Consider the following 12878-nt stretch of genomic DNA (forward strand, 5'->3'; position numbering starts at 1 on the left):
AGTACCTCTATTTCCATAAACAGGTGCATGCCAGTGGCCTGTGAGTGAACAAAATTTTTGTAGTATGAGTCCATTATTCATCTGTTCTCAGTTCCTGTTAAACTTTGGAATGAGTTTTTTTCTCATCACCAATAAGGTAAACCTATTTCATATTTTCATAAGGAGAATTTAAACAAGAACTTAGAAGCCAAGAGCTGGGGAGACAGCTCAGTCAATAAAGCACCTAATATGCAAGTATGAATACCTAGGTTCACCCCTAGCACCATGTAAAATCTCAGGCATGGTAGCACATTCATAATTCTGGGACTGCGGAGCAAAGAGACAGATCGCTTGGGCCAATCAGTGAGCTGCTCCTCAGGGAGAGCACCACTCAGCTTATCTTCTGACCTCCACTGGGGCACCTGCGCACACATACACATACACTCACACACACGAGTGGTGCAGGGTAAGCCAAACCACATGAACATTCTTTCGTCATGGAGCCCCACATGCATCAGAAACAGTGCTTTATAAAGGTGTCCTTAGATCCTGTGTATGTCCTGTTTGGTTTTTACTGAGCTGTTTTTAATTAAAATCTCCTGAAAATTCTAAAACATTATTTCTTTTAAGGAATGATTCAGATCACCGATATTGTTGTCATATTTGTCTTTTTAATTTTTACCAATATAGCTTGCTTTCTGCCTTTTTTTGTTAGCATGTTCTGAGCAAGGTAATTGTCTATCCTCTTGTCTTGTAGTAGCAGAGGTGTTTATGCTGTGTAGTAGCTATAACTCCATGATTTATTTTAAAAAAAAAAAAACTGTTACTATAGTTCAGTTCTTTAGATATTGTCAAGATGATAAAATTTTAAATAGCGAAATGTTATATAAACCAAGCTAATTGTGACTAGTTGAAAAGAATTAATTGACCATGTCAGGGTTTTTGCATCTCTCCCTCCAGTTCGCAGTATCCTATCTGATCACAGCATCCTGCTGCGTCTCTCAGGGTGTTCCTCATCCCCTCCCCGTGAGCCCAGCACCAAGATCAGTGGCCAGAGCTGCCCCGGAATAGGTGGGGTTTACTTGCAAAAGAAAATCCTTCAGATTACTGGGAGCACAGCCAAAAGAACAGACAGGACCAAGAAGGCCACTGAGGAGAATAGAGACAGGACAAGGTGTGAGGACACTACCAGGAGAAGGATGACATCCCCGTTTAGAAGATTTAGGGAGAGAACGCTTTCAAGGGAGAGACTAGTCAACAACCAAAAAGAGGATGCACATCACAATCAAGCTACAGACAGCTGTGAGAAAGTGAAGGATGTTGGAAGCAACATCACAGATGAGAGAGGGAATGCCATCTACGACTCGAGTAGCCAAAGCCACAGTACCGCGCTAAGCTGCTTCTGTACGCGGTTCAAGACTAAAAGGAGAAAGACTCTCTGAAAAGTTCCTTATTAGTGTTAAACTTGTTTTAAGTTATTCATGTAAATGTAGCTCGAACTCAACCATCTGTCAGACATTGGGCAGACAATGTAGTAAGTACTATTAAGCATTTTATGCGTACTGTAGATCCTCTAACAGCAAAGAAATACTGATTTACTGTGCCTTACTTGTACATATGTTCTCTGACCACTGTGTTGAGTTAGTAAATTTTATCCACTTGTTTTCTGTACTTTGCTGTATTTTCTTCTGATAGCAGTTGAGACTGAGTGAAATTATCAGAGAAAGCTTCTTAGGAAGCTATTTGTCATCTTACTACCTCAGCTTTGGGGCCGTTACCCCAGCAGGTTCAGAATCATCTGGAAACTTTTAAGTAAAATTACCATGTCCCACCCCAGATATCATACGTTTGAATGGGTGCCAGATGTGTATGTAATTTAATAAATGTTCCAGGCATTTCTTAGTATCAGTTCCCTTTGAGAAATTGTGGTGTAACAAACATAAGGATCAAGTCTATTCAGTACAGTGAGAAGGCAGTGATTCTCTTTGGAAGTAGGTGGTTTGCTGGTTTGATTTTTTTTTTTTTTTCCATTTGACATATTTATCGTCTTGGTCATCTTAAAAACTGAATAATCATTTCATGGCACTGGTGACACTGACATTGAGCCCAAACACAAGGCCAGGTGGTAAAAATCAGAAACACTGGCTTGTCTGTCTTACTGGGTTGTTGGCCCATAAGCCCAAGGGTGGATCATGATTTTTCTATAAAATGATTAATGACACCTCTCAAAAATGTTGCTTCACAGCCATTTTTTCTTCAGTGAATTTAGTTACACATGCCAAAATTCTTAAGGCCTAAGGAGACCCTCACACTTAGCTTGCTGTCTTCCTCTTTGTGTTACTGAGGATCAGGAACATACAGGAGTCTCCATTTCTTCTTGAGTGATGTTTTGAGAATTGATCCAGAAGTCATGTGACCTGTCACACCTCACTGTGCCCTGTGAACAAGAAGCCATTGTTGCTTCTTAAGGACCAGGCCCTTGTGGAATTGCTACAGCGTTTTCTCTTATTCTGAAACCAAAGTATGAGTTCTTGCTATTATAGACCACTTGGTCCATTTAGCCATCATACTGTGGGTGTGGTTTTGGATCTTTCACCTTACTCTATCCCTACCCTTTTATCCCTCCAAAACAGACAGGCCTTCTACAAAAGACTTGAGCATTATGTTCAGCTATTTAATTCTTAGCAAAATTAATCATGTCCAAATCTAAAACAGTTTGTTTAAAGAAACTGAAACAGGGCTAGGAAGACCTTTAAATGTGGGTACCTGACTCGCTATCTCCTGCATCCAGGTAAAAATCCATTGTGCATTATATAACCCTAGCATGGGTCAGGGAGCTAGAGATGAGAGAATATCTGGACTCTCTGGCTAGCCAGCTGATGAATTACAGATTCAGTGTCTTAAAAGAAAAATAAGGTAGAAAGCAATCGAGGAAGACCTCTTAAATCAACCTCTTACACATATAACCACATGAACATAGACATGCACCACTAATGTATGTGCGTACACACAAAAACAGAGCTGGAGCCTTTGCCCAACCTGTACAAGAATACCTGAATTGTATTTTTAGAATCACCACAAATAATTGATTGAAATAGTGGTCCTCTGCTTGGGAAAAGACTTGGGTAGAGTAAGTGGAATATCTGAGGTAAGTGAATGCCCTTTGAAGATTTCTAAGTACAGTTCTTTGAGCCCACCTGTTGCTTCCACAGGGTGGGCCATGAAATATTTTATGTCAAAGAAGAGAATACAGAGTTAAAATGAGGTTGAAAACTGTACGATGTGTACCTGTTAATGTTTATAATGTATTCATTGCTCTTACTGAAAATTTGAGAAGGTATGTGAGTCTGGGACAGTAATACTAGATTTTGATGTTTTTCTGCAATGTGGAGTTCTGTGGATGTGGTTGTGGGTGGTAGGTGAATGGCTGGCTATGTAGGGAAAGGAATGGAGAAATTGCCATCCTTGTATCCTCAAGTGTGAATCCCTCCTACTTTGTTGTTTGTTTGTTTTTCCCCTAGGCTGCCCCTGTCTGTCTCCTTATTTGAAGTTTGATGGGTGTTCTTTTCTCATTCAGGTTATATACTCACACCATCAAGTAAATGTGACAACTTGTCTGACTCCAGCCACAGTGAGATCTCCTCTCGGTCCAGCATTGTGAGCAATGGTTCTGTTGACTCCATGTCTACATCTGGGCAGGATGAACGCTGTTACACCCACAGCCTAGCAGTTCCTGAGCCCACAGGGGCATTGGAAAAGACAGATCACCCTTCAGGAATTTCAGACCACAGTCAGCTTTCTCACGGGTAAACATCCATGTCTGTGTTCCTGTCTCAAAAGCAGAGCCAGTGTGCAGCATTGAGAGCCTGACTTGTACCCTCCCTCAGTAGCTTAGGTATATGGCATATTGTGTAAGGGCATACATTTATGCCCTTTGTACGTACTGAGTGCAGAAATGCATACTACTTGAAAGATACACATGTACACATGTGGTTGCTGGGATTTGAACTCATGACCTTCCAAAGAGTAGTCGGTGCTCTTCCGTGCTGAGCCATCTCACCAGCCCTTGTCTTTATTTCTTTTTTTTTTTCTTTTTGGATTTTTTTTTTTTTTTTTTTTTTTTTTTTGGTTTTTTCGAGACAGGGTTTCTCTGTAGACCAGGCTGTCCTCAAACTCAGCAATCCGCCTGCCTCTGCCTCCTAAGTGCTGGGATTAAAGGCGTGCGCCACCACCACCCGGCTGTCTTTATTTCTTAAGACAGTCTCTCTGTGTACCCTGGCTGTCCTCAAACTCACAGAGATCCACCTGCTGCCACCTCCACTGCCTGGTAGATACCCTTTTTATGTGTTCCTGAACTCTCTGTTCAGGTTACTTTCTGCCATGGATCTCATCAAACACTGTGCACCTATTGTTGTTACTAGAGGTATGGCTCCTGGAGAAAGATTACACCATACAGCAGACTTCCAGTCCAGCATGTGTGTTTGTACAGCAGACTTCCAGGCCAGCTTGGATGTCCAGCACAATGTAGGAGCTAAGAGAGTAGGACCAGGCCTTGGTCTGAATTCCCATGTCTAGCCTTTTGACATTGAAACTATGTTGTCTTCCAAAGAAAATTGACATTCAAGAAAAGCACAATTGAGTCCGTCGCTCCTTAAAAAAAAAAAAAAAAAAGTAATAAAAAATGCCTCACCGTGTTTTTATAATCATATTTAATTTATATGCTTACAGATTTTGTATTGTGTTATGTTTGTAGCTATTAGTGCCAGCACGCATGCTGCAGGTTGAACAGAAAGGGAACCTTCATCTCTACCCCAGACTATGTAGAAGCAGACTGCTGGCTACGTGGAGCCCATGTTGGAACCCTTGCTGTAAATGCTGCATCTGTGTAGTAGGCACATTGGGAAGGGTGTAGCTGGCTTCCTGCCATGTTTGTGAAAAAGTAAAATGTGGCTCCTCAGCTTAGAAACACTGAATTTTCCACACTGGGGAGCTGTGTATTTGCAAAGGTGTAATTGTCCACTCATTTCAAATTTCATCTTGTATTTTTATAGGAAACATTGCCTAGCTAAGGATTTGGGTGTGTCCTGGTCTGTTGTAGGAAGGGCATGTGCTGGGGAGTCTCCAGTGTGCCACCAGATTACTCATTGCTCGTCTATCTGTCCCCACTCTTCAGGTGGATACTGTCAAAGCCGGCTCTTATCAAGGGTGTAGCTGTCTCGTCTTCTCTGAGCAGCGAAGAGATGTCTCATGAGCATGTTGTGCTGGAAGCAGCTGACAGTGGTCGGGGCAGTTGGACTTCCTGTTCCAGCAGCTCCCACGACAACTTCCAAAGCCTTCAAAGTCAAAAAAGCTGGGACTTTCTGAATTCCTACAGACACACGCATTTAGATGACCCTATTGCTGAAGTTGAGCCCACTGACTGTGAGCCCTGCGCCTGTCCTAAAGGCTGCTCAAGAACTTGTGGCCAGTGCAAAGGCAGCCTAGAGACGAACCAGCTGAGACAGAGTTGGGCCTCATCCAGCTCACTGTCTGACACATGCGAACCAAACTATGGGACAGTTAAGCGGAGGGTATTGGAAAGTGCACCAGCAGAGGCACCTGATGGCTTGGAGCCCAGGGATACCACTGACCCTGTTTATAAAACTGTCACTTCCAGTACAGACAAGGGCTTGATTGGTAAGTGCAGGTTTATTTGTATCACTAATGTTGAGGCATCATTTACCCCTTCCCCCTAAAAAGAAATATGGGGCTATCTTTACCAGATCTTATTCTTTCTCTCCCTGCTATACTTTTTTTCTTCCTTCCACAATTTATTGCTCCAAAATTTGTGGCTTCTCCAGGGCTTTTTTTTTTTTCTCTGTCATGCATGTTCTTGTATTTATATATAAAATAAGAAGGGAATTGACAATAATATTAACAGAAAACATACTTACCAGTCAGATACACATGGAACACATGGACACACGGGTAAAGCCTTGGTGATGCCCTTCCTAAAGTTCCAGAGTTCATCCTCAAGCCATTAGGAGTATGAGCAGGGGAAGAAAAGATTGTTGTATTGATCTCGCTAACTTGTTGGGACCACAGTTACTATGTATACGTGACAGCAACAACAGGTCCTCTTACTTTTTAGGCAGAGAGACATGCTGAAATATTGAACCAACTCTGATTATTAGCTCCACAGGCCCTGCACTCACCCAGGCATCACTGAGACAGAAAGAGAGCCCAGGCATTTCTGTGTACCTAGCCCGGTTTACATCACCAGGTGTCAGCTGATGTGAGGGCTTCTGTCTAGTGAGCTTTTGCAGTACATTTAGTCATCAAATTGTTTATTCCCTGAATTACGTGTGTACTTTAACATCGTGTCTCTACTTTCTGTTACATGAAATGACCATCAAATATGCTAATCTTGTAATATCTTGGATTTATTTAGGATTTTTCAGGATTTAGGAATATATAAGCATAGGTCCCTCTGAGTGCTAATTTTAATATCTTTCACTTCTTGGTGATATGAGTAAATCCTTCTTCATTTTTTCTCTTCTCTTGACAACTTTTCCACTGCCATACTTAGTCATGTCCACTTGTCCTCAGATGAAAGCAGAGGCCTGCTCTGGCCTTGACATTACACTATTCTCGAGTTTTATTGGTAGGAGATTAGAAATCCACAAGGACAAAGCTCTTGTGATGGTGTGATGTGAGATGTAGATGTGAGAATTATTTAATACTCCTTAAATCCATTCTGCTTCTATGTTGTCAGAGTGTCTGTCTTAAATGTTCTTTGTGTATAACAGATGGTTGAGCAAGAGCTTCAGTCCTTTCTTCCTTGTTCTGATGCTTTTTGAAGCTTTGTCCCATTCCAGGGGCTTATTATACACTCAACAAAAAGAAAAGTTACCATTATTCTTAAGGTCATATTTTCTAAACCTTGGAGGTTTTTTTTCTAACACTTTAATCAGGAAACAGGAGGTAGAAGTAAGATACTAGCCAAGGGTGGCAGCATACACCTTTAATCTTAACACCAGGAGTCAGAGGCCTGAGATCTCTGTGAGCCAGGGTTGTGTAGAGACTCTTTCTCAAAACAAAAATAAGATCCCACAAAAAGTTCATCTACACCGGGAAAGATCATTAGTTTGCATGCCTGGACTGGGAATGTGTCCACCCTGAGCACCAGAAGACGGTCTGTGACTCAGAACCAACAGAAGTGTGTTTGTGACTGGTTGTCTTCAGGCTTGAGGGCTTGATCGAGCTGTTGGATGTGAGGTACCTGGGGAGAGGTGTCCTGTCACTGTTCTCTGAATTCATGTAGCTGTCTTGTGTGTAGAGTTTCCTTAAAATATCCGATAAGTTTAAATATTAGTGTTTGTAAGAACATTTTTAGTTTGCTATCATTGTATTTAAGTGTATTCATTTTGTTTGTTTTTAAGTTGTATTTTTGCCATTGTGATGTTCAGTGTATGGTTCTTTCCTTTGTTTCTTATGTTTTTCCATTAACATTTCCACTGCTTATTTTTTCACACCAGTGTACTGTGTCACCTCACCTAAGAAAGGTGATAGGTATAGGGAGCCACCTCCCACTCCTCCAGGATATCTGGGAATTTCTTTAGCGGACCTAAAGGAAGGACCCCACCCGCACCTAAAACCTCCAGACTATAGTGTGGCAGTACAGAGATCAAAGATGATGCTTAACAGCCTGTCTAGACTGCCGCCAGCTCCTCCCAGTAGCCACACCTCGGCCTGGGTTCCCTCGAAGATCGGATCCCAGCCTCAGAGGCATAGCTTGCAGCCGTCCCATCCCAAACTAGCAGATGTGGCTGATGCAGATAGCGAAGCAGATGGTACGTTGACAAACTGTCTCGATGGTGCTTAAGTGGATTGTGGAGCATAAAAGGGTCTTTTCTCTGGTATCTGTAATAATCTGTCATTTTTTTAATCTCTTTGAATTTGCTTTTTTTTTTTTTTTTTAAACTAGAATCTAGGAATATAGCTCAGTGATAGAGTGACTAACACAAATGAGGTCCCAGGTTCAGTCTCCAGCACTACTAAAAACAAATTAATGTATTTATTATTCTATTGAGCCATCAAGAGCACCTGTACAAACCTGGCAGCCTGAGTTCTGGTCCTCAAACACTACACACGCACACATGCACACACACGCGCACACAGAATCAGGGTGCTGTTTCTCTGATGGCAGTTCAAATGAAGTATCATTATCTTTGATAATGAAACAGTAGAAGTTTCCAGTAGGAGAATTCTGAGAGAAGATACTTGATGTCTGTTGAATAAAGTTTTACAAAAGACAGTTGTCTAAAAAACACTCTTGGCTTAGTTCCTCTTATTGAACTTTGTAACTGTAGCAAAAGTTTAAAAAGTAGTGTCTACACTAAAAATAAATGTTTTATCCTTCTAAACAGTATAATAGTAAAGTGATACACTAAAGCCATCTGGGAAGATGGCTCGGAAGATCAGAATTCAGAGTCCCATGTAAAAATTGGTCGAAATCCCAGCACTAGGGAGGTAGAGACAGGGTCCGTAAAGCAAGCTGGCTATGTAGACTAGTCAGATCAACAGCTCTAGGACTACCAGGTGATCCTGGTATGGGGGGTACGTAGAATAGAGAGTGGTCCATTCATTAAGACATCAGATGTCAGCCTCTAGTCTCCATAACACATGCGCACACACACACATATACACACATGTACTCACATGTGCGCACACACCCATACATACATATGTACCCATACACATGCACATATACCCATACACACACACCAAAGAAAATGAAACTACAGGGACCAGCAAGATCACTTCCTGCCAAGACTGACGACCTGAATTTTATCCTCAGAAGAAGAGAAGCAATTCTGCAAATAGTCCTCTGACATTTCACACTAAACACATGGACAGTGGCATTTATGTACACACATACATGTGAAAAATAAGTGTGAAAGAATTTTTTAATTTTGAAATTTCCAGTTTTCTATTAGCCCTCAGTGTTACAGTTACACCTGAGCCTTGATGGGGGTATCTACCAAGACTTGTTGAGATATAGAAAGCTTCTTATGTAGCAGATAATCTTGTCTGTTATTGTTTGAACTGCATTAACAGGTAGATGTGCTGGCTAATTGTGTCTTCATTATTTTCAGAAAATGAACAGGTGTCAGCAGTCTAGTCTTTGGACTGCACATTGGAGACCACTGGAAGTCAGGACCATGGACAAGAGCTCGTGGTTCTGCAGGCCAAGGCCAACAGCTCACTGCTGCCACTAACGCTGAGGGTTCCCCACTGGGCTCTGTGGATGAGCTCTTCTGAGTTGTGCTTCCTTTTGTTCTGTCCCTGCAGGTGCAGTTTCCTTATCTGGGTGTTGCACCTGATCTCAGCCTATACTTTGCACATCACTCCTGCCTTGGGACCACATTCAAGCTCAGAGTTGTCTCCCTGTATATCACTATAAGTTTTTCCTTTTGAGAGTCATTTTAACATAGTGGTATTATTATTATTTCCAAGCCATAGCTTGGGCTAAAAGGACACATTCAAAATGTCTGCCAGTACCAAGGATAGTCTTGTGTATTTGAAAAGTAACTTATTATTTGAAGTATTGTCATTTTGTTTGTATTCAAAAGCTCTTGTTAGCTGTTATTTGTCTTAGTCTATAAAGCTGTCTGTGGTCTGAGCAGCAGATGTCATCCCAACACAGGTACGGAGATGTGGCACCATTGTAGCAGACACTCAGGTGGGAATGAGACACCTGTGCAGATGTAGTGCAAGCAGCCATTTCATCATGATGTGAGCTATAGCAGCCACAGGGGTCTTAGCAATCTTTCGGAAAGGAGAGCAAAGCGGGAGTAGGAAGGGAGAACTCTAATTTCAAAAGAAGGAAAGATTAACATTGAACTTGTTTCTGAAATGAACATCATGTTGCATCCAATTGTGAGGATACTGCAAACCCACTGGCAATGGCTTCTCAAGAGTTTTCTTTCTATAGAACCCTTAGCTAACATTTCACAACTCAAGTATGGAATTTCTAGTTTAAAAGAAATATTGTAGAAGCTGGAGAGATGGCTAAGATACTCTTGGAGAGGGCCAGGTTTAATTCCAGTACTCACATGATGGCTCACAACTGCCTGTAACTCCAGATCCAGGGGATCTAACACCCTTGTCTGACCTCCACAGGCACTGCATGCCTGTGGCACATAGACATACATGCAGTCAGAATGCTCTACACACACAAAACAATAAGAAAGCAAAGTATCCCGATGCAATGGTGAAGATTCCTGTGGCGTATGCTGTGGCTTACAGCGCACAACCACATGTGCAATCATTGAACTTGAGCTTTGAGCCCTCCACAGAGCCCAGTCACCAAGAGATAGACTCATATAAGAGAGAGAAGCTAGAACAATGGAGGGGACTTCCATCCTGGAAAGGACATCCTTTGTGACCTCCTGGACATGGCACTCTTAAGTATACAATTCAAATTCAGTGACTGCTTACTAAATAAAGTGTACTTTTCACATTTTTACAAATTAAGTATAACATTTTGTATATATATTTAAAGGTTTTGATTTTCTTTTTACTGTAAAGGCAAATAAGATTTCATAAACTTCTGTAACTACAAAAAAAAGCCAAAGCCATTGAAAGTGCACTGACCATGACAGCTTTGCTACAAAGCAGTCATGTGACCAACCGCCTTTTCAAGTTTGTACTTTTCCCTTGCTCTCTCTTCCTGTTTTTTTGTCCAATCACTTGAGAGTCAGAACAGTTGCAAATGTAACAGTATTGTGTCTTCCCACAGAATGCCTGTCTCTAGGAAACATAATGGCTGAAGAATTCCCCTGGGGAAACATTAACCCAAAAGCCTTAGACATGAGCCCAGGTGCCGAGCAGTGCAGTGAGGCACAGCCTTACTGACCCTTTTAAGTGCAAAGTAGCCTGAGTGTCAGCTGCAGCTTGACAGCCATGCTTAACTGATCTGGCCTATGAACTGTGCTGTTTTCTGATTGTGAATCTTTTTATTCACTTACTTGCAGATTGTTTTCATGTCCAAAACAAAAGAAATATTTTTGCTATATCCACCTTTTTAATCCAAGTTTGGGTACTCATTGTCACCATTTTCTATCCATTGCTCCAGAAAAATGTGCTGTCTGCACAGCTTCTATTTATCCACCAGGTCTTCAAACAGATGGACCCTTGCCTGCTTTGGCCCTTAAAGATATAAATGTCTTGCACAGAAAGTTAAGGTTTGTGGCTTTGAACCTGCATTGTATAGCTGCCTTGGTTTTAATCAAGCTTTATCTATGAGTGTTCAGACCAACTGATCACATTGATCAGAATAAAAACCAAATGCTTTGTAGTTTGATGTATATGAGTCCCTGAAAAAAATCATGTCTGTCTTTTTTTACTTTGTCATGTGACTAGAGCAAGGAAAGCCTTAAAGCCTATGCTTGTTCAGTTCCAAGTCCCCATTTGTCCTTGTTGTAAGTGTGCAACATAACTGAAAAGACTAGTGCCCAGCACCTGCCAAAACTGTCAAAGCAGGAGACTGTTAGTGCAGAGTTTTGCCAAATAATAAATTTCAACAAACTCTCAAAGTAAACCATTTAGAAATTAGTAAATCCAGCCACTGCTTACAGCAAGTTTACTTGCAATCACCAGATTTCATTTCCTCTAACTGATGTCGTTATAAATGACCTTTGGGGAGAAGAATCCTTTAGAGAATATTTGTGAGGGTGACATGCTGATTACCTCCATGATCTCTGCCAAGCTGGAAGAGTAGTAGTAACCATAAGGGTCTCCTTATTTTACAAAAAAAAACGAAGAAGGGTTTCCTTAAACATTTAAAACAGTGATTATTTGGATGGAAACATTCTAGAAGACATTGAGTGTGTCCTTGCAGCATTCTGTTACATGCTACAAAAGGTGGGGTCCGCTGAGACGAGTCAGGTACATATTCAAGTTGAACTTGAAGCCCAATCATCTTTGGCTTTTTTGTTGTTTAAAAGGCCTCTTTAGCTGGGCAGTGGTAGCTCACGCCTTTAATCCCAGCACTTGGGAGGCAGAGGCAGGTGGATTTCTGAGTTTGAGTCCAGCCTGGTCTACAGAGTGAGTTCCAGGACAGCCAGGACTCTACAGAGAAACCCTGTCTTGAAAAACAAAAAGAAAAAAAAAATGAAAAAGACCTCTTTATTTTTATTGTACAGAATGAATGCAGTTGAACTTGATAGATGTTTTAAAATTGAAATGTGAGTTTATCAGAAACAAAAGCAAAATTGCACAGTTGCTATTATCAAGTGACAATTATCTGCACAATTCATTGATTGTAAGGCATCCTATCACAAGCAATGTTGTCTCCTAGTTTTTGATGCCTTTTAAACTTATGTCTTTTAGAAAGACAGTGCCTCTGTATGCTTTGTATTTTTACTGAGTGTAAATACTTGTTATATTTTGGTTAAGAAAATGTAAGGGTATCATTTACTACCACATCTAATACATCGGAACCAATAAAGAATGTGCGTTAACTGTGTGTACTTCCTTCCCAATTATACAGACCCCATTGGAACAGTTAACCAGGTCACTTCAAAGGAGTGTTCAGGCTGCAGCCTGCTTGCCTCCCTAACATGCACAAAGCCCTGGGTTTGATTCCTAGAACCACATAAAAGTGGATATTACAACATAGCTACAACTGCAGCACTGGGGAGGCAGAGGCAAGAGGACCAGAGTCACAGTCACCTTCCACTAAATGGATAGTCTGAAGCCAGCCTAGGGTACCTAACTAAACTTAACTGTGTTGCCTCCCAAGTCGCCAGAGAAATTGGGAGTCTTCTATTACTATCAACCATATAATCTGTGAAAGTGATGTAAAAGATGTTTTTTGTTGCAAATGAAGTAACAATTAACTTTAAACCCCATTG

General features: G+C 41.3%; 1 protein-coding gene across 15 annotated transcripts in view; it reads left to right on the forward strand.

Annotated features, from left to right (window-relative positions):
* The window catches only part of Rapgef6 (Rap guanine nucleotide exchange factor 6), a 176724-nt gene extending 164249 nt beyond the window's left edge, over positions 1–12475 (forward strand). For 4 of the 15 annotated variants that reach the window (XM_031354886.1, XM_031354890.1, XM_031354895.1 and 1 more), the window contains 3 exons: positions 3557–3785; positions 5153–5655; positions 7497–9096. In XM_031354886.1, coding sequence (XP_031210746.1) covers positions 3557–3785; positions 5153–5655; positions 7497–7843 — 1079 coding nt within the window. In that variant the 3' untranslated portion in view covers positions 7844–9096. The other 11 variants (XM_031354887.1, XM_031354892.1, XM_031354889.1 and 8 more) reach the window with 8 other exon arrangements.
* The last annotated feature ends 403 nt before the right edge of the window (positions 12476–12878 follow it).

The sequence above is a fragment of the Mastomys coucha genome, unplaced genomic scaffold (genome assembly GCF_008632895.1).
Source record: "Mastomys coucha isolate ucsf_1 unplaced genomic scaffold, UCSF_Mcou_1 pScaffold5, whole genome shotgun sequence".
In the NCBI taxonomy this organism is placed as follows: Eukaryota; Metazoa; Chordata; class Mammalia; order Rodentia; family Muridae; genus Mastomys; species Mastomys coucha.